This window comes from Pseudopipra pipra, chromosome 18 (assembly GCF_036250125.1).
Source record: "Pseudopipra pipra isolate bDixPip1 chromosome 18, bDixPip1.hap1, whole genome shotgun sequence".
NCBI classification, from domain to species: domain Eukaryota; kingdom Metazoa; phylum Chordata; class Aves; order Passeriformes; family Pipridae; genus Pseudopipra; species Pseudopipra pipra.
In genome coordinates, this window is record NC_087566.1 from 11,146,295 (window position 1) to 11,168,871 (window position 22,577).

General features: G+C 41.0%; 1 protein-coding gene across 1 annotated transcript in view; it reads right to left on the reverse strand.

The window, feature by feature from the left end:
* Positions 1 to 22,577, reverse strand: part of TMEM132D (transmembrane protein 132D) — a 228,068-nt gene that overhangs the window by 65,823 nt on the left and 139,668 nt on the right. The window contains exon 4 of the mRNA XM_064675205.1: positions 21,570 to 21,753. Within this exon, the coding sequence (XP_064531275.1) occupies positions 21,570 to 21,753 (184 nt within the window). The remainder of the gene's footprint in view (positions 1 to 21,569; positions 21,754 to 22,577) is intronic.

Below are 22,577 nucleotides of genomic sequence, written 5' to 3' on the forward strand. Positions count from 1 at the left end.
ACCCTAGGGGAAGGTGATGGAAGCAGAACTATTCCTAAATGCCAAAACCAAAGACATATTGCAAGTTCACTCTGAATACTGCAGAATCCAGTTGCAAACTCTGCTCTTGGGTATCTAAAGGATGGAAAAACCCCAAATCACCCACTTTCTGTGAGACAAGAGTAACTCTTGTATTGAGGGTACTCAGCACTGCAGATGCAGAGGCTGGGGAAGGTGACCATTTGGGACACCTGCCTTACATTCCTCACTCCTGCTTCTGCAATCTCTGGTGGAAACTGAAGTAAAATTGCTGAGTTTTCACTGGAAATGTCCAGTCTCTTCTAAAGGCACGTTTTTCTATAAGAACCAGTAGATTCTGCTGTCGTAATATAGTAATATTCGAGTTTATCTCCCTCTGCACACCTGGCATGCCTTCATCCTATCCCAATTATTTTTACAGGGTTACACAGAGAGGTTACTGCTATAAAAAAGGTGCTCCCAGTAGAGAGCAAAGCAAAACTATAATCACACCTCAGTCTCTCTTCATCACTGGGGTTATTATTGTTTCAATTTTGCAGATGCTGAACGCCTGTCCATGGGGGATATATGAGAACTGAAAAAACAACAGCAAAACACTTGACTTCCACACACATGCTGAAAAATCAAGTTGTTACTTTTGCAATCAGAACAAAAAAAGAAAAAATCAAGCATCAAGGAGCTACTCCTGGAGAAGACCAAGATTTCAGAGGTCTGCTGTGTCACTCTGTTTTGGGAGTGTGCTCTTAGGTTGGACTGATTGAAGGGGAAGGGAGGTTCATTAACTCATTGTAACAAACACTGATGGCAAACATGTCCAACAGCTGGCTCAGGACGTGATGAACCACTGTCACAGCAGCAGCAGCAATCACAGTAATTGCTACAAAGACTCTGTAACAGTAACTCAATAGATGTGAAATTTGTATTTACATTACAGCATCTCCCACGGCAGGGAACTAGTCTTGTAAGGCTAGATCTAAATAGAGGGGAGGAAAAACAGTGTTGATTAGGGGCCCAGAGAGGACTATAAGCAGCAGCTTTAGGATTAAAGTGAGCAATGGAAAATACAACCTAAATGTGGGGAAATGCTTCCCAATAAACACCTGACTGAAATGTCCCAGCTGTCTCACTCATGTCAGCATGGACTGGATATTTAAAAACATACAGAGTAGAAAAAGTCATCTAAAACTCTGGTCCTGTATTTCTGAAGTGGTTTTCCTTACAGGCTTCTAAGACACTAAAATACAGCCCAAAACGTGCTGCAAAAGATCCTGCAATTGTGCTTCAAGGATGGAACAGATACTGTTGATATTTCTCAGGCCTGAAAACTCACATCCCATTGCACAGCTGTAGCCTTTGAAGATAACAGCTGATGGGAAGAAAGTCCACCTAAAACAGGTTTTCTGGCTGCCACTCACAAGTGCAAGGATGCAAACCTTGAGGAGTTTATGAACAGCAGCTGCCTGGGAAGTGCTTTTTACGTTCTTCCTTTTCACGAAGTGCACACACATAAATGGGATCCCATTTACCAGGCACACCCACACCCAGACTGCATGACTTCATAAAGGACACGTTAGAATTATCCTCTGTCATCAGATCATTTCATTGTATTTGAAGTTAAGTACATTAATGTATCTTGAATTAATTTTCTTGGTGTTAAAGTGCAAACTGGGCTAATAAAAGTGACACATTGACTTTTTCCAGAGAATGATGTTCAGCTTACGCAGAATGGCAGCATAAATGAAAATTAGCCTCAAGACAATGTTAATTACATTTTATCCATTAGTAGGAGGGTAATTGAACCACTCATTTTCACTGCAAAGAAAATCCTTCTGGCTTCATAAAGGAAAACTACGTATTTAATGGGGAAATTAAACTCTAACAATGTTAAAATTTGCAATAGAAAGAAAAGCAAAATGCAGGTAATGTATACCTATAGTATATTGCAACGACCATCTTAGACATGTTACTGCCCTCTTGCTGAGCTGGGACTTCAAAATACACGACACAGAACTCAACTACTTGAAGAATCAGTCAGGAATTACTGACAAGAACATGAAATATCCTGAAAGACGTGTTCAAAGTGAAACAAAGGCTTGATTGAACCAAGTAAACACTATACATACTGCTGGTAGTGCTATTAGAACTAATACTACTAATACTCATCAATATCAATTCCAGAAAACAGTCTTTTGCAATTTTAAAATCTTCCCATTTGTTTCTATTATATCTGTATGTGGCTGAAAAGCTGACATTTGCTTATTCTTAGATGAAAAATACTCCCAGATGATTAAAGGCATAAGGGTAAAGTCTGGCCAATCACTTGAAATCAGCAGGGAATATATTCCTCTTCAGGAGCTGTATCAACAAGTGTTCTGATATCTATTAGTAGCTACATTAATACTTTGAGTTTTGATAAACACAGGATACATTAATAAAAACAATTATTAATTAATAATTGTTTGCTGGACTGCTGGAAGGACCTCGCTGTACCCCTGTATGCTGTGACATCCCATTGCCTTTGGACCTTCCATGGCTATAGAACCTCACAATAGTTTGAGTTCTGAATATTAAACTGTTATATAAAATTCTCATTCCTCTTATCAACAAGCTGTAACTTCTTTTCAACACTCATATTATCTATCCTGGACTTCACTCCACTGAGATACCAGAGAAACATTTCTGTCTTGGGTTTTCTTACAGAAGTACTTTGAAGCTGCTCAGAGGTAGGAAAGATGTAATGAGGTTTGAGTAACACGTTTCAAGAAGTGGCAGATAAAGATATTTGATGCTCATGCTAACAGGTAATAGTTACTGCAGTTTATCAGGTCTGTAATCACATGTTCACTGCCTATCAGTGTATCACAGAACATACAAGATACTGAATTTTAGTGTCAGGTAAATATAGAGGACAAATTAATTTACTTTTATCCACACCAGCAGCAGTTGGACATCCTTAGTACAGCCTGGCCCAGAATCAGTGAGATGCTGAGTGAAAACAGATAATAAACCAGAACATTTGGTCAAGAACCTCAAAATCATCTTGACAAATTGTCATCTCCCTCTCCTGTACTAAAGCCAAGAAATTAGATAAATGCACCCAGACTTGGGCTCATTAAATCTGCTTGTGCACAAATACAAAAAGAAATCCCACAAGTACCATACTGTCGTTTTCATCAGCCAAATAAAGTGTAGGTGGAACAAGATTTAGCTACAGATAATAATATGGATTATCTGCCCACTGGGCTCAACAGAATCCAGATCAGACCCTTGAACTTACTGACCCCAGGAGCAGCATCTGGGCAGAGTTACAGTGAACTCAGAATTCCTGATTCTAAAAAAGCCAGAAATACATTCTCCTATTCAAAAATAATAATTTTAAAATCAACCTTTATCATAATATTACCATGAGCATTGAAAAGGATTATCCTATTACAAAAATGAAATGACTTAAATTTACCCTCATTATTGTTTCCCAGGGAAAAAAAAAGAGGCTTTTTTTATTTCATTGTGGATGAAACTTCTATTTGCATTTAAATGAAGACATCTGAGGAACAGGAGCTAGAAAGTTAGGGGTTTTTTTCTTTTGAGGATGAGATTTCATTTCAGTATTCTCCTATAATGCAAACCTAACTCCACTTTCTGCTTCATTAAATAGTCTGTCACAAGCTGCCTTCCAAAAAAATTGTCATAGAGAGTGAGATACTCTGATTATTCCCAGTTGAGGTTTTGTAATGATGGTAACAACACAGTGCTGGTATCCCCATAACACCTGACATCAGCAAATAAATGATGTATTCCCATATTTGCTGAATAGCATGGGGTTTTTTTTGATTGACTTATCATGATTGAGACATTTAAACAATCCTCTTTCTTAATACTTCAATAGAAACAGGGAAGGAAGATGCCACGAAAAGGGACTTTCCTCCTGCACAAAATTCCATGCTGAGTGACATTTGGATTCTAAGCTGGCTCCATATGTATGTGGGAAAGGCAGACCACTTCCAGACATGTCACCTCTCACAGGCCACAGGCAAAATTCCTGTTGTGGACTAACAGGTACTGAAAAAGCCAAGCAGTTGGCAATATCATCTGAAATTTTCATCACTGTCTCCAGTGAGAGCAGAGGGAAGTTTCAGCAGAGTTAAGTTTTAGCAAGGAAAGACAAGAAGAGCAGCAGTAAAAGTTGAGGTTAAAAGGAGAGTTTTCCAGTGAGCAGAAGAGAAGAAAGCAAAGCAAAGGCTGTTTTTATGAGGCAGCCTGGATGGGCAAAGATATAAGTTCAACAGAAGTATTAAAATATTAGCTGAAACTGGGATGGGAAACATCTCCCCTCTTCCTGTCCTCACACTAAAATGAGAGGCAGGACTGATGACAACATGTTTTCTGTATTGAAGGTCCTCTAACTTTATGAGTTTAGACAATTGGTGATTAGAAATGATCATCTTTGCAAAATAAAATTAGAGTATCTCATGCAGTAAGGTCAAAATTAAAGCAAGATAACTCCTTCTCAGCCTAATCCATCTGAGGGAAGGCTTCTGCTTCCCCTCTTATGCCCTTAACAGAGGACAGGGACAGGCCAGCTCACCTACCTGAGCACCTCACAGAGCAAGAAGGATGGTTTGACATCAGCCCAGGACTGGCAGTGGGAGGGCAGAAGCTGCTGATGGAAACATTCATCAAACTCAACAAGTCTAAGAAGATTTCAAGCCTTGCTGGAGGTGGGGTGGCATCAAATCACACCACTGGGAGTCGGTGGCTTTAAAAAAATCTCTCTCTTTTCCTCGACCACCTGGCTCCAGCTGATTGGTTTCACTCACACCAGGCTACTTCTCATTAGCTGAATAGTGCCTAATACAAAGATCTCCCTGGTCAACAAAGATAAAAGGTTGATGCCCAAATTAATATTTGAACCTCTGCTTATTGTTAGAGATTTTAGGCAGATTGTTCTCCATGCCTCTGTTCTGAAAAACAAAGTGTTCCTTTCAGTTGTAACTACACATGGCACAGTTTGTAAAGCTATTGTATCAGCTATCTGCCAAAGACACAGTGAATAAAAGACAAAGTTTTATTTTATTATGGTAGACACCTCATTTAAATGATTTCCAAGAACAATAATTTTAAAATAAGCAGTAAATGGTCTCCAGAAAATTCCTTTTAATGCAGCAACGCAGGAATGCTTTGATTAGTTAAACCAAGAGGAAACAAAAACCTGCAGGAAGCTGCAGAAAAGAAAGGAGAATCTAAGGATGAAATTGTTCTATGGAAGGTATTCATGCACAGCCTATCAAAGACAATGGAAATTCAGTGTGCATATTCAAGGATAGAATTTGGTCTAAAGGGATAAATTTTCCAAGGATGCTGTTTTCCTTCCTTGCACCCAGCATTTGCACAGGCTCATTAGTATTTGTGAAATGGGTACCTGTGCCCTTAAAGAGGCATTGCAGAGTGTAATTACCTATTCTGCCTGCATAAACCCAGGATTTTGTTGGTGCAGCCTTTCACTATGGTCCATTTAGGAACCCTGAGACAGAATAGTGTATTTATTGATACACCCCAGGAATGGATTTCACAGGCTCTGACTCCTCCAATCTATTCCCCAGCTACGCTCCAGGGAAACATTCCACACTCTCATTTCTCCTTTATAAAATAAAGATGCAGAGAGGTCTGTATTTAAACAATAAGGATGTTTTCAGGTCACAGTTCATGCCCTCTGGAGCCTTCAGTACGTGCATTCACTTCTGCCCACGCCAGACAGCCCTGACTGGCTGGGCTGAGCTCTGCATTGTTTTGCTAATCAAATTCTCTGCAGCCAAACTGTATTTGTAACCCTTTAATGACATCCCACAGGTATTGTTACAGAAACTTCATCTACAAAATGCCCATCCCAGATGATCTGTTGCCAGTGTTGACTGCAAGGACCCGAGAACATAACTAAGGCTGATTATAAAAGGACCACGTGCAGTAGGATTTGTTTTGTAACTGAAAACACATATGAGGATCCAAATTTTTAAGAAAATGAGAAGAAACACCCTACAAATCAATAACATTTCCACACGTTGGGATATTTAGCAGGCAAGGGAGGTTAAACTCAATCCTGTATGAGGCTGTATTAAACACCCCACTCGTAAATAGTGCATTTAACTGAGAGTGCACCAGCAACAGTTTTGCCTCTGGTGAGCAATTACAGTCAGAGCTACCAAGAAATAACTCATATATAGAGATAGACAAGTCTCTTTTTATTCCCTTTTCTTTAGCAGTCTCTAAATATACCTGGATGAGACCAACAGGTGGCAAATGCCTGCCCTTCCTTGGCTCTCCCCTTCCCCTCCTCACATTCCCTTTCTCCTTCAGCTGTGACTCAGAAGCAAACCTTTCTCAAGTCAAGGATTTGTGCATTGCAGACATATTCAGAAAAATATGAAATACTATTTTTTCTCCCCGTTTTGTCCTAGAAATAATAATAGTAATAAAAATGCAACAAAAACACAGACACTTTCAAAGCTCAATTCATGTTTTCCTGTGGAATGCCACTAGCAAGAAACAATATAAACGACACTCCCACAAGAGGAAAAAACAACCAACTTCAATATTTTCAAACAATTTTGAAGATCACCTGATGATCTTTTCAGACACTTCTACACTAATATCCAGAGCAGAAGTAGGGCATCGTTTTCTTCACATAAACATTCCTGAAATGGGAATGATTATGTCTTTTATAAGCAGGACCAAAAGCAAGCTGATGGTCTGCCAATAGATAAATTCAGGTGGAAGAAGAAGTCAATAGGCCTGTGAGTCAGAGCTCTTGTACTGATACCTTTATTAATAAACTCATTTTCATTTCTTTCCAGTGAATTCTGAAAATCAATCCTTTTGTCTAATGCCTTGGGAACAGCTTACAGGAGGGCAGCTGCAAGTGATTTCTGCAGCCATAAAGAATTACAGTCACATAGCAGCACAGCTTCTGTGTTTCTCTTCTTACATAAATAATTACTTTTGCTCAATGGTGGGGATTTTTCCAAAAATATGAACCGCTTATGCAGGCAAGGTGTGAAATGTTCACTTTGGCTTTCTCTCCTGAGTTTAGACCAAAAGGCAGAGAATGGGTATGGAAAGAGAATCAGACAGACATAAAGAGAGGCAACAAAACAAAAGCTGCTCTTTGGCCATGGAGAGATCTGTCTTTCCTTAAATAAAACCAACCAGAGCCCATTAACAGAGTTTTCTTTCAGGGCCTTCAAAGGCCCAGTGACAGGTAAAGTGCTCAATTCAGGTTCAGCTGGACTAACACTTGTTTTCCACAGCAGTGATTCTTAGGTTGACATTTGAAGTTATTTGTCAGATGCCTGAAGGGAAATATGAAACAACAGCCCAAACCAAAGCTCCTGGTCTAACACCTTCCGTGGGGTTGGGTGCCATCAGCCTGTGTTTAACCAACGTCCAGGGGAACCCCAAAAATCACAGCAAGCTTTTTCTGCCCGGCCAACAAAATGAGGACAGATTTCTGAAGTGCTTCTTTGTCTAAATGGGAAAGAGGAACGTGAAACTCAGCTCAGGCCCCCCTACCCTGGGTGGGGATTTGGAGAGGCTGGAGGGAGGGGGATGGCCAGTGCCCAGCTGGTGCTCTACTGCAGTCAGTGAATGAACTGAACATTAGGTTCTAAGTTCCTCTAAACACTTACTACAAGTAATCTTCAATGTTTCTTAACACTAAGACTTTTTAAAACAGAAAATAAGTTAAATGCTTTCTCCAAGCTGTTTTTCCACGCAGCAACTCTTGATTAATCCATTTAAGATATTAAAAAAAAAGAGAGAGAAGATAAGAGCCAGTGGCAGATATTTCTAAATGTCAGTTTGCTAAAAGAATACACTTCAGCCACTGTTGCATCCCCACCCTTCCTTTTCCTTGCTACCACCCCATGTCCTTGCTGTGCATTAATTATCATTACTAAAGGAATTTTGCAAATACACATTTTCTAGTGCAGGTAGTGACTTTTAAAAGGGCATGACCGGGTGCCCTTTCCTCTATCAGGGATGCTGCCAAACAGAGAAGTGAAATAAAAGTGACCAAGAAGATGTTCACAGGTGTAAAGTGATGAAATTCTCTCCCCGGGAAGGCTGGATAAGCTTCCCAGCAGAGGGCAGTGGGAAGACAGGTATGAAGTGAAGACAATTAGTGTATTCAGTTTATCAGAGCATCCAAATTCTCCCAGTTTTCAGCCACTGTGAAATTTCTACTGGAGGAATTCAAACTGTTTGGCAAATGTTATTTGACTAAAACCTGTTCTGCTTCAGAAGAGAGGGACAAGCCCCCCAGGTATCCTTCCACAAGTGAGGAAGGGGATGCACAGAAAGGTCAGCTGGGCTTAGAAATGACTGTGTTGAGCCAGAATTACTCAGACACACACACTCAGAAAGCCAGTGTCAGAGGAGGAATTGAAACCACCTTCTTCTGACTCTGCACCTATTGTTACCAAGAGAAATTTGTTGTTACTTTCTCCAAGACTGTCCAATAGACATAAACAAACAGCCCTTGTATCTACAGACATCTTACCACAATGTGCTACTGGTTTACTACTAGTTTGGCTGGTTGTTAAGTCTTTTTTTCTCACAACTCATGTTTACTAGCTGCCTTCAGGCATCAGCAGCAAGAATTGTTGCAATTAAGATCTGCTCAATGAAGCCCTTACTGGCTGGAGAACCAAAACACTGTGACAAACTCATTGAAATTTAAAGTGCCTCCACACTGGACACTCTAGAAGGAAAAGAAAAAAGAAATTCTGTAAATCTCGAAAGGATATAAATAGAAAAGGAGCACATGATCAGAGCAGCACCTGCTCTACACCTGAGATGGCAGAGGGGGTGGTTTTTGTTCTCATGGTTCTGGATCACACCCGGGTCTCACAGGGCAAGGGAACATCTGGGCCAGCCAGATGTTGCAGAGGTGAAAACTGCCCAGCTGTTTATGTGGTCACACAGGTCCACTCAAGGCAGCAAACATATGAAGGGATGGTTTGCTGGCAGTGCAAAGGCAGACAAAGCCTTGCACAACGCCCAGGGGGAATTTACTACAGTGACGAAATCAGGTCAGCTCTCAAGGTCTCCAGAAGAGCACTGGCTTCTGTTTTGATTCAGACTCTGCTTGTAAAAGGGCAGGGAAAGGTGAGAGAGCTCCAGAGAGAAACCTCAGTGCCCCTGATAAATGGCAAATGCAAGAAAAACAATTTCAGTTCTTCCCTTACTCTAGAATTTTCTCCCCATATTGTGCTCTTCACTGATGTCCCTGGGCAATTCTGTCAAGAGAAATAGAAAACCATATCCTCTTAGCTCAATCTTTGAAGTCTTCTGGACTATGAGAAACCATTAGAGACGTGTACAAGGCAGTGAAATCTGCCTTCTCAATCTCCTAAGAGATCCCTGATGATGCTTCCTCCTATATTGTTAATCTGGATTATTGGGATGTATGGAACTGAAAGGGAAATATTTTGTGCAGGAATTTCTCAATCTTTCCCAGTTACTAGCCCCATTCTTTATGACTTACAGTCCCAAACATTGATGAAACTTCAGTTTCTATAAGACTCAACCTCTTTCTCAGCTGCTGGGATGCCTGAAATGGGCATTTTGATCTGTGCTGCAGAACCACTGCTTCCCTCTGCCTCCAGTAATTGGGCTGAGTTTCTCCTGGAAGAAGAATCACTTTGTCCACCTGCAAACCCTTTCTCCTGTCATATCTTACTGTGCTTTTAATAGAAATGTCACAAACCCAGGCTAACTTGGCAGTTCTTTTTCCTGCAATTAAAAAGGTGCAATTCCTGCCTGACCACTGATCATGTTAGGTTCACCTCCCCCAGCACAGACAGCAGCAGCCAACACAGGGCAGCCCTGTGGGGACCAGGACAAGGCCCATCAGAGCTTCTTAAAAGCAAATCACAGAAAAATTATCAGGCTGGATATTGCCACTTCTCCATGCCAGGCAGTGAGAAAAAGCTGAGCTGTTTTCAAGAACTGAAGGGTTTGGCTTTTTTTCCCCCCTCCACATATAAGTTTGTTGCTCCAGGTCCCAGCACCACGTTCTCTTCCCCAGGTCCCATAATTACAGTGTCCTAAATTGCTTCTTCAAGCCCCCTTGCAAAACTGAGCAGGCAGACAATCTCCATGACTCCAGCCTGCTCATATATAATTCTTAGCATTCCATTGTAACCCAGCACATCCAAGTGAAACCAGAGCCACGCTGTTATGGACATTGTACATGAATAATATATTTAAAGCAGCCTCTGCCACAGAAAGCATGTTATTTAATAAGGCTGTGGAGACACATGGAAAGGAAGACAGAAGTAAGGAAAGGAACAATCTTCAGACTCACAGAATAGTCCATCTATGTTCTGGCTAAACACCAATAATACACTTTCTCCTTCTTTATGTGCATCTTCACAGTTTAATATGGAAAAGGTCCATTAGAAATGAAGATAACTGGAACTGTGCTTTTTCTTCCTCCTTAAGACCTTCCACTCATGCTATAGAAGCCAAGGGGGGCAGACAGAAAGCTGAGAATTCCTTTAGAAAGCTAAGTTTAAAAAATTTAAGTTTTTTACAATAAGAAATTAATAAAACATCTAACAGACCACAGAACACATCCATGAACTATAAAACTTGACACTGGCTTTTACTGCATCTGCTCAAACAAGTCCTCGGAGTAGGAGAGCTTTGGTTTTCTTGGCTGCCAGCTGCAATACAGATCTGTTCTTTTCTGGTCCTCTTGATGACAAAATTAGATGTATACTTTTACATATTTTTACATATGTTCAGGTTTTTTCCTCTCTGTTTTAAATGTTGAAATGCTTTGTTTTTCCCCTCATGTCTAAGCTTTTTACTTTTTTTAGTGGTTCCTGTTATCACCTTATCAGCAAAGAGCTCTATACATAGTTTGTACCCAGTTATGACAAGGAAACTTAACTCTACTTTTTGACAGCTTTATCAGATCAAAGAGAAAATACATATGTGAAAACAACACACCTTTATTCCAGTGAAACAGGGAGAATTATTTTTAAATTCAAAGATAATTTGCCTCACAAATATTACAAGCAGAATTCGGAATTTTTAGTATGTATTACAATGAAAAGTCTTACCACTGTAGTGAATTGCTGTTCTTCATGCAACTGCACTACTTTTCTATGTATGTTAACAACTATTGGTTTTTACTGTTGGTTGGAACCTTTGAAAGTCCTGCAACCTATTTTCAAATTGTGAGGACTGATTTTCGTGGAATGTATAGAGTGGTTTAAATACTTTCACTCCGTTTGGAGCTGATCAGTTTAGGAAATAGAAGTTTAGCACTGCAGAAAAAAAGTCACTTTGAACTATAACTACTGTATCTCCAGGGTAGTAATTTTGCTGAATTCCACTTCAGGGTAGTGATTCTGTTATTTTATGATAGAGCTACTAGTAAGTGGTATGAAAAAAAAAAAAACCAGTTGGTTTTTTTTTTTTATTTCACATTTACATTTCTTACATGCCTATAATTTAATCTCTTTAAATGTCAAGCTTTTTTAAATGAACACTTTTCACATTTTGATGTTGTTGGGGTTTTTTCAGTCTCCTCACAATTGCAAATGACATCAGTGATTATAAAACAACACTAGGTACTCCGAAATCTCAGCTACACAGATTTCCTATTTTACTTTTTCCTCATCCCTCCTTCAAAGGTCGCAATAAAAATGAAACAAATGTTCTCTTACAGATTTTTTTTTTCTTCTCTGCATTCAGTAAACATTAAATTCTGAGATCCTAATTCTGGGTGATTTGGGCCCATGTCATCTACCTTCAGGCAAGTCTCTACTGTCCTTTTTCCAAGGTGAGCAGGACCACTCTTCTGGAGGCCCTGTGTTCGTGCTGCTCCTCCTGACAACACTTAGTACCACCTAAAAATATACCTCTGCACAGTCCACGGACTAAATTCCTCCCCAGGCACAGTGTAAGGTGCCTGATATCAGGAGGAGCCTCAGGAGGAACGATGTATGACTCAGACATCCATCTGAATCACAGTTGTCTGCTCTGCTTTCTCCCTTCCTGTCTAAACAAAACTCTTCCCCCCTGCAAGCCCTCCTGTGCTGCTTGCTGTCCCACACAGAAAGCCATCTGACAGCCAGGGGGAAAGAGAGGAGAAAGGAGGCACGAGACCAAAGATCTCCTTGAACATTTGCTTCCAGGATCTGAAACATCCTGCACACAAATCCAGATAGTCAAATTTAGTTATCATGGCCCTACAGCAACTCAAACCCACCAAGGAAACCCCTCCATTGCCTGTGCCCTGGGCCTCTCATGCAAAGCCAATTCCCACCCTGTTCTGCTGTCCATGCCCTGTCCATGTCCATGCATGACAAGCTTTAAGCTCCCTCCAGATCTTTTAGGCCATTGCCACTCTTTGCTCCCAAAGCTGTCCCTGCCAGAGCCATCCTGCCTCAGGTGGCTTCTGCCAACACTATTTTAACACCTCCCCGGTCGTGCCACTGTTCCTTTTGTATGGGCAGGTGATGAAGTTCACTGGGGAACCAAGGTGGGTTCAGAATGACCCAAAAAACCCAAAAGAATGGTTATTTTCAGCCCAGCTCAGGTCCTCAGCCCAGCTCTGCAGCAGCTCCACAGGCATTTGTGCTACCCCAGCTGGGAGGGGGCTGGGGGAGGAGTAGGTGTGCTTGACTTAGCAATGCTGCTGCCAAACATTACCCTCAACTGCTCAGAACCTCCCGTGGACCCAGCAGCTCTTGGGCTCAATGGATAAGCAGTCCCTCAGGAGGTGAGTCAAAGCTGCACACAAAGCCTGGGGTCAGTTCTCAATCCTGGGTTTAACCCATTGTCCCTCATCCTCTTTCTGGTATCCTGCCTCTGAGGACATCTCACACAGGAAAAGGAATTCTTAATACCAGTGGCTGGCAATTAAAAGAAGGATGGAAAAGTCAGAGAATAATTCTCTTAATTGACTACTCTTCTTACTACTTGTAATCTAGAGGAAATCTAATTAATTCTACATGAAGAACGACTATTCTGCGGTGAAGTGTAATTCCTGATCTCTGGGGCTTCAGCTTACCAGTTGTCAAATTATCCAATTACACACTTGTTAAAATCCATTTTGGGGAGATTTTCATGGCTCGTAAATAAATAATTTCGAAAGCTTAAATACTCGGAAGAAATTAAAAAAAAAAAAAAGAAAGAAAAAAAAGGAATGCCCCTGACCCCCAAATGGTACCTCAAAAATCACAAAACACATCTAAAAAATAATGTCAGGAAGCTGAAAAGAGTGATACCTGCCTGCTCTGCTCCAGCAGCACCACAGTGGTGATGATCTGGTTCAGCAGGGAGAAATACTCTGCTTCTTTTTCAGCAGTGTTTTATTCAAATCACTAATCTGAAGGGAACCAATTAAGGCAGCATCCCCTTCATTATGCCAAAAGGGAAAAATCTTTTCATAACCACATCAATTAAGAGGTGGGAAGCCAGCAGAGACCGCAGCTGAAGCCAAGGATATCAATGCACTGGCGCCAGGCCAGAGCAGGGCCACCAGGCTGAGCTGGCCAGGGCTGGAGCAGAGAGAGCTGGGCCTGCTCAGCCTTCAGAAGAGATGGAAATGGCAGAACTTACTGCTTTCTACAGCTACCAGGTCAGAGGACACAGGGAAGATGAAGCCAGACTGGTCCAGGCTTCTATGGCAACAGAACGAGAGGTGCAGGACAAGAGTTAGAACACGGGAAATTCCGTTCTGACACGTAGGAAAAAATTTTACCATGAAGATGATCAAATGCTGAGACAGTTTTCCCAGAGAGATTGTGGATCTCCATCTTTGGAGGTGTACAAATCTCAAGTGGAACAAGCCCAGAGCAACCATCTCTCTGAACAGGACGTGGGACCAATTAACAGCTGGAGCTGCCTTTGACCTCAGCTGCTCTGGGGCTCTGACAGCTCTTTAGAAAGGTTCCCACCAAGAGGAGGGGGGTACAATGACACCTCAGTTAACATCTATTTGAAGGAATGGTCTTAAATCAAGGTAAATTCTGGCCCCTGATGTGCCAAATCTGAGCACAGGAGAAAACTTTCTGCGACCTTTTGTATTTCAGAGAAAACAACTTAGCAGTCAGCATTAAAGACCAGTTTGAAATATTTGCTACTGGACTGTATGGCAGTGTTGTGTTATGAAATCCTGTGAGTGAAACAAGACATGAAACAAAAGAGGAACAGAAGGCAGTAATTTGTTTTCTATAAACCCAATCTGACTGTATTTCGATAAAAGAAAGCCAACACCATCCCTTGTTTGGCTTTTTTTCAACAAAAAAACCCTTTTGAAATTTCTTTAATATCGATTGAGCCTGATTAACATAAAGATAGAAAGGTGCAGGGAAAGCAATCCAAAATAGGTGGTACAATATTTTCAGTGGATACTGCTCATTCTGGCACTAAGAGTGAGGCATCTTAAGATATCCTGACTTGAAAATCATTCAAAGCACTTGTCTACTGAAAATGAGGTCTCTTTTGGCTGGCTGAGACTGGCTGCACAGAAATTATCAAATTATAAAATAATTAGGAGACCATCATTCTGAAATTCGATTCACCACCAAACTATTTCTGGTTTAAAAGCACAACATTTTCCATACCAATGGTTTTACAGCCGTGTGAAAACAGGCCAGGACTTCCAAACCTCATATCCATTGACATAAAGCAGGGATAAGTTTCGGTGAAACCTGCTCTAAATTCAGATCTGTCACATTTTCCTGGCCCTTCTATGTTTTTTACCAACATGCAGCTTCAGAGCAACACCAACAGACTGTCAGGGTGAAGGATTGGCCTTGTTTCAAACCCAGTTCAACTGCACGTGTCTAATCAGGAAAAACATATGTAACTCACACTTAAGAAAGAACAGCAGTGGTTATGCAAAGCCATTTTTCTCGGGCGTTAATTCGCGAGAAAAATATCCCTGTGTTTGTTCCTGCCTCTCCAGGGGACCCAATTTCCAATGTTCCCCATCAAACTGTGTGGCTGTCAGCAGCTCTGCCTGCAGCCAGTCCCAGCCCTCATTACTCATTGCCCCACTCAGGCAAAAAACTGGGTGACTGTTGGTTTCTATTGTTACAGGTGATTACAGCCAGCAACTCCAGAGACAAACCTGACATTTCCAACCTCCTGTCTCCAACAACAACATCATCAAGACCCTTTTCCGTTAGCCTGTAGTAACTTCTGGCAGCAAAACAACTGGATTAAAGGGAAAGACCCGTGTGCTGGTTTTCACTGCTCGGGAATTTAAGCAGCAAAACGTCTGTGTGATGTTGCAATGAGCACAGTTCCTCTTTCATTGCATGCCCCACACGTCAACGGGATGTCTAATTGTGCAGGGGAAGAGCTATTGCTTGTTATTTCAAATGTTAAGGACCCCAGGGTCGTCATTAATTCTGGAAGGGAAAAAAAAAAATCCAAAGATTATGGCATTTGTTGGATTCTGGAGATAAGACGTGCTCGATTGCCAAGTGCTTGTATTATTTCCTCATTTCATTCTCTGTAGACAAACCAAATGCTGTGTGCTAGTGACTCACACATCTGTCACTGTGTTGGTGGGGGGACAATAGGAGATTGCCAGAGGAAGGCCAATGTTTTGTGTGACAGCAATAATAACAGGAAGTTGAAGACCAAACCAAGCCATTTTTGCAGACAATTCTAATTGGAAAATGAACCCCAAACGTTGCAACTGAGTATGTTCACTTCTTGAACACAGACATGGGAATACCAGAACTGTCACACCCCAGGGGACTACTCAGCTGCCTGGCCCATCACTGAGGTACACAGAGGTGCCAATACCACAGGCTCTGAAGATGCATAAATAATGGACATCTACATATGGGAAAAACATCTTGTAGCTTCAGATACCTGTAATTCAATTAGTTTCTGAAGCATAAAAGATTCTTATGTGTTAACTCGATTAAACATTTTCTTCTGTCAGCTGTACAGGCTCACTACAGTTATCAGGATGTGAAACAGAATCTCATCTGACTCATGAATTGCATAAAGATTGATTAACGAGTTTGGGAATACAAAGTCCTTCCAGTGGAAGTTGCCTGAACACAGAGAACTAATCCAGAGAGCAGGTTTCTGGATCCAGGCAAAGCTGTGAGACCCACACTCAGTGAGACAATCTGTTCCTCTGAACTGATACAGCAATATTCCAGAATTAGACTGACACAATATCCCAGAAATAACCCAGGGACAGGTTAGTTTTGTTTATTTGTTTTCAATTGCTGTCAATAATGACCCTGGAACAGACTGACACTAAAATTTGCTAATGGTATCAATTTGGGAGGCATTGTCAGTACAGAAGTCTGAACTACTAGAGCAGAAGGACCAGATAAAACTAAAGATTGAGGAAAAAGAAACAGAATTAAATGCATTCACACACAGTGAAAAGTTTAATCATGGGGACTGACAGCAAGAATTTCAACCATCAGGTAAGAGATCTTCAGCCTGAAACAATGGAGCCATAGAAAGGTCTGGATATAATATTGAATCTCAGGATAAATGTATGTCATTGTACAGAACAATCCCTGACCAATTAGGGAAAAAACCCCCCATAACTAGAACCAAACCCTTGCATGTATCATTTGAGATGGAGAAAAAACATTCCCAGGGCATAAACACTTAGACAACAAAGCAAGAGAAATTATCTGGTATCTGGTTTTCACCTTTGATATCTGTTTTCAAGAAAGGTGAATCAAAATCAGAACTGGTAGGTGCTGAGACATGTTACTGGGAGAATGGCAAGTCTGTTTTGTAATAGAAAATTCTAAGACCTTGATCTATCTAATTTCAGGAAGCAACAGGATATAATTCTGCAAAGAAAATGGTTGCTGGCGATATCAAAATGATCCAGAGGTTTCTCCCTTTCTTATGAGTAGATTTCATCTGTGATTCACTAATCATTTTGATTTAAAAAGGCTCCTTTTCAGAATTGGGTAACATTTTAATTAAATATTTGAAAACCTGCTGAATACCGTAATTGCAATTTAAAAGCTATGAATTAGGAAGGTAAAAGCTTTTATCTACTCTCCAGACATCTTTTTTTTTTTTTTTTTCATGAAGCTGTCACTGGAATTCTTTAGAAACATTCACTCATTGAAGTTAAGTAGGACAGTGGGTTTGGGATCCTGCACTTCTCACTGCCAGGGGAACCCAGGCCAGTCACAGCCAAAATCAGATCCATTGGCCCAAGAGAAAACAGTCTGGTGACTTCAGGAGCAACTTCAGCACACTGTCCATCCCTCTTCTGTAGGAAGGGACCAATATTTTCTGTAGTTTTTTATCACTAGTCTCCTCTGCTTGGTTTCAGAGTTCTTCAGGGTGAGGCTATAACTTAGTGTGTGTTTGTGCAGCACTGAGAACTCTGGTAACTAATTCTGAGTGACACATCCAGTCTCTAACAGAACACAAACAGCACCAGCTAAAAATTAAATGGTTTAGATACATATATTTATAAAGGCATTAATACTGTAAGTGTTTTTATAATCCAGCAGTGACTGACATTGTCATGACAGCTGATCCCTGTAATTATTAGAAATAATTTTAATACAGAAAAGTTTCCTATATAATAGATAGCCTCTTTGCTGCAGCAATTGATTTTATTTATTTATCTGGTCTATTTATACAGCTTCTTATGCTGATGGTAGGTAGAACAGTTTACTTCCTGTCGACATATCTGTTAAATTTTTATAAAGAACATCAGGAGCAAGCTGAAACAATAAATTATCTAAAAGGTATAATGTTAAATTGGTGCTTAGGTTTTGGATACAATTTATTTAATATGACTGCCATAAATATGGCTTCCCACAAGCCAAAACGTCTCTGGTGGGTCTGAGGACAAAAGCACATTCATCTGTAAGAGAAGAATGGGTTTAGATCCAACCTTGCTTTGATAACTGTCAGGACATACCAAAACAGACCTTTTAACAAAATATCATCTTAAATATGAAGATTGTTACATGCTGTGAATTATAAAATATTTCTGTTGAGCAAATAAAGATGTTTACTCTTTACAGCTAGTTTATAAACCTGACCTTGTAAAATAAATATTCCATTTCTGTTTCATACAGTACCAGCTGTGGTGACATTGCAAAAGTGGTTGAACTGGTTTCAAAGGTTATTTTGCTCCAACACTATCCTTTCCTGGAGGTCACTGACCTCCATGAAATGAAGGATATTGGGCTCACCCAACAGCTCACCCAAGTTTGTTTAAACCACCACCATCTGCAGCTTAAAAATAGGTCAGTTTGATCTGCACCACAGCAGTTTTTGCTGTGCAGGAACAGGGCTGAGTGTAGGGACAGCTCGTCACGTTGGGGCTCCTCGACAGGGTCAGATGAGAGGGAATAATTCTTTGCCTTCACTGCAACCTGTTTGTTGCAAAGTAATGAGCTGGGCTTCGGTCACTGACTCTCTTTAAGCCTGTCATAAATCAGGAGTCTCTTCTCAGAGGTTTTTTTCTGCATTTGATTTAAACCTCTCTCTGCCTCAGCCCTCACTTGAATGTCTCGGAGGCTGATGTTGCACTGCTTGAGGATAATAAATAATGGGCCAAAACCAGAGAGACAATGGAAGCTGATACAGGTCGGTAATTCACTGCTCACCACGCACCTTTTCCTGCTAAAATAAGGGCTGGGAGGGATGGAAGGTTGTCTTTGGAGCTCTTGTCTGTGCCAAGTAGACTGCAACCTCACCACCGGACCATTAATCAAGTCTCAAATCCCGTCTTTTTTTCCTCTCCATTTCAGTTCTCAAGTAACAAGGTTATTTTTCAGTTTGATGCTGACTAGATTATAAGTGTACTGAAAGGCTGTCCCAAAGTACTTAGTAAAAAGGAAAAACAGGCATATTGGGCTCAACAAGCCCCAGATTAGAGCTGAGTTTGATAAAGACTGAAGGGACCCTGTCCTGCTGGTCCCTGGTCAGGTGGAACCTTCTGTCCTGGTGCCAGGCAAGTTGTCCTGCCTGCCAGAAAGTTTGAGATCCTCTGGGCAGCAAGAAAGCTGAATTACCAACTCCAAAGCATTAATATAATGATCAGTATGAGGTAATCCAGGGCTCACTCAGCCACTACCATGACTGTGCAGCACTCAAGGATTCCTGCTTGGGAAGGCAAACATTTCCTGCTGTTCCCTCATTGTGCAGATCACACAGGGCACTCCACTACAGCTGGCATTCAGATCAGGTCACCTCTAAGGGCTGGGGAGTTTTTCAGGAAAGCAATCCAGATTCACAGGTTTTTTATACCCAAGGATGCTCAACATCCAACTGCCCAGCTCCTTCAGCAGCTTCCTGTGTCCCACCTGAAACACTTGGTCCACATCCATATCCTTAAACCCAGGAATGCCTGGAATATCAGGGTGAGTACCCTTGTGTGAGCCAGGCTGACTCCAGCATTACCTTGCTGATCTAGAGATTTAAAAGACATCTGTGGACAACAATTCATCAAAAGCTGAATGTCAGGAACCTGCAACCTTTTCAAGAAATTTCTGAACAGACACTGAGCATCCTGCATGTGGTTTTTCAAAGTGAAGTTAACATACTACACTAATCATGAATTTATCAACTCTGGGACCAACATCTCACCCTGTGTGACTTGTACTGCCCTTACTGGTGTAGGACCCTGCAGGGTTCTCAAAAGCTGGAATGCTGATATGCCATAAGAATAAAAGAAATGCATTGGAGAAAGGTAAGGTGAGTGCAGCAAGTGTCCTAATAACTTCAGCAGAAGGTAGGCATTGCCAGTGTGTCCCCATGCCTATATATATATAAAAAAAACCAAAGCTCTGCCTAATATGAAAGCATTAAAATTGTTCTTTCTAAAGATTAACCTATAATTGAAATATCCAAGAGCATTTCTGTTTGGTCCTTCTAAACATGAAATTACAAGTTCTTCTAAGATGACCAGTAAAAAAACCAACCCAAATTACCCCCAGTCTCCAAAACCAGAGAAATAATATAATGCTTTATTTTCACTGTGGTTCTTTCCAAATGGAAGAGGAGAATGTTTTATTTTAATTTCTATTTGCAAATTACGAACTGGCTTTGCAAAGACCACAGGGAAAACTGAAGTACCAAACTAATCTAAGTTAGACATCTTGAAAGGTCTGCACCTGAATCATCATTTCCTAAGAACAAAGGAAAGGACCACAAAGATTTGGAGATTTGTGATACCCCAGAGTTTTTTCCCTGACACTCCAGTTAATGCAAAGAAGGTTAAAACTATTCCCAGTCTGTGTCAGTAACTCCCTGACATTTATCTTTGCTTTCTCTCTTACCCATTATCCCAACACCTGTTGCCTTGCAAAAAGCCACCTCCTTTATAACTTTATAGACTTCATGAGACCTTTGAGCACAGAATTTTGTGCTTCTGGAAAATGGGCTTTTTTTCATCTTTAATGGAAATTAAGAGAGTGAGCTGATTTGTAATAACTGCCAGGAGAAATCTATTTTTGTTCTTAGGAGCTATTTTTTGCCAATATATCACTTGATAATAAAGCAATCATGGGCATGTATGAGAAGAACTCTGCTTTTCTGCCACTGTTGGAACCACTAGGAAAAAAAATCTTTTGTCTTCTCGATTAAGTATGGAGTGAATAAAACCCCCCAACATCTCAGATTATGTAGATCAGATCATCTCTACAGTCCTAACCCTGCACATCAGGGTCCCATCTCAGACCTGAATTAATGGGCTATCACTAGACAAACATCCAGGTTACATTTTTTTAAATGCTCTGATACTGATTTTTCAGTTTAAGTTAATATTTTTCTAACAGATTGTCCAAGAACAAAAATAGGGCACAGCTAGACCTTAGACAAGTATACCCCATCCTTGATGAAGAAAGGAAGAGAGAAGAAAAAATGCACAGAATTTCTGTTTGTACTTGGAATTTGGGTATCTAACAGTTTTTTTAGGTAAGAACAAGGCTAAAGGATGGGGTGTTTTTCAAGCCCTGTAGTTTGCACCATGGGGCAAACTCTTTGAAGGCATTTATGTAGAACAGAGGGTTGGCTAACCACTGTGTTTTGTGTTCCCCAGCTAATTAAAAATTACTCAGAAATCATGCTATTCATTTTTTTTCCCTTCTCTCATATCAGTGGATATGGAGTCAGAATTCAGAAACTGGGAAAACTGTCCTTCAGGAAGTGCAGACCAGGTGTGGGAGTACTCGTGATTCGAGTCAGACACCAAGCACATTGCACTGAGTGTCCAAGCACACCACTGCCTGCATCCAGAGCCAGCCCTGAGCACAGGGAATGCCATGAACTCAGCTTCTGCCTCCAGCAAGCTGGTGTAGCAGTGAAGGAACATGACTCAGCCCTCCATGGGAAGCTGTGGCCTCCCCTCAGGTGATTTCACCACCGAACAAAGCAAACTCCTGAAGTCAGAATCTGCTTCTCGAGGCGCTGAAACTTTCTGTCCCTCCCTCCCCTTTTGCATCTGGCAGACACCAGAGCTGGAAAGCAACATGGAAAAACTTGCAGAATGCCAAACAGCTTCTTACCATAGCCAGGGGGAGAACTCCTACCAGATCCTTCTGGCTTACATAGATCTTGGAGATTCCCAGATCGGATGTTGTGTCGCCCGGATATTCTACCTGCCACGTGATGAGCTGGGTCTCAGGTGGGTCAGTTAAGTCTTCAATCTCAAAATCAATCTGCATGATTTCAGAGGAAGGACCATCAGCACTGCAAGAAAGAGAGGAAAAGAAATGTTCCGTTCACATAACTGATAAACCGGCAATATAATTGCTTTTATATTAATAAAACATTGGATTAAGGCTCCTTCCAAGAGAGGATTTAGTAGGATGATGGATTTAATAATGAATTAATCATTTCCACTTGTCTTAAGATTTCAGGGTATTTCCCACAAATTCAAGTGGCTTAGTAACACTCTGTGACACGGATCACTATGCACTGCTCCATTTTACAGGTGGAGAAACAGAACCGAATCAAGGCAAAGCAAAGGCTAAAACTCCAGCCTAAACTGACTCCGAGGCTCTCCCTTTAACAAGCACTTTGTATTTCCTCCCTGGTAAAGCAGCACCTGAACAAATCTAAGGGGAATCACTCCTTGAAACAGGAAACCACTGCATCAAAAGTATTTTGTGCTTTTTAAAGAGAGAGGCAGGGAAGAAAGGTCAAAGCTCGGGATGGGGTCCATGAACAAGGGCAGCAGGGAGCAGGGGACTGGAAAACTTGGAATTAATTTTTGGCTGTACTGCTACCTTGCTGTGAATGTCTGTGTGAAGCTCCTTTTGTCCTTTGAGAAACCAGGAATTATAGATAATTGAGCTTGTTGTGATAGAGGAGAGTTACAAAACTGGATTATTTAATATTGGCCAATCCTGCCAGGACCCTCGAGTAGAAAACACTAGAGAAGAACAAAGAGTTACTAGATGTGATATTCTGGCAACACTGGGGGTACTGGCACCTTACCAATACTACTTTGGCTTTGCTTGCTGTCCTTCCTAAGGTTACATGGCAAGTGAATGGCATAAAACAGAAATGTA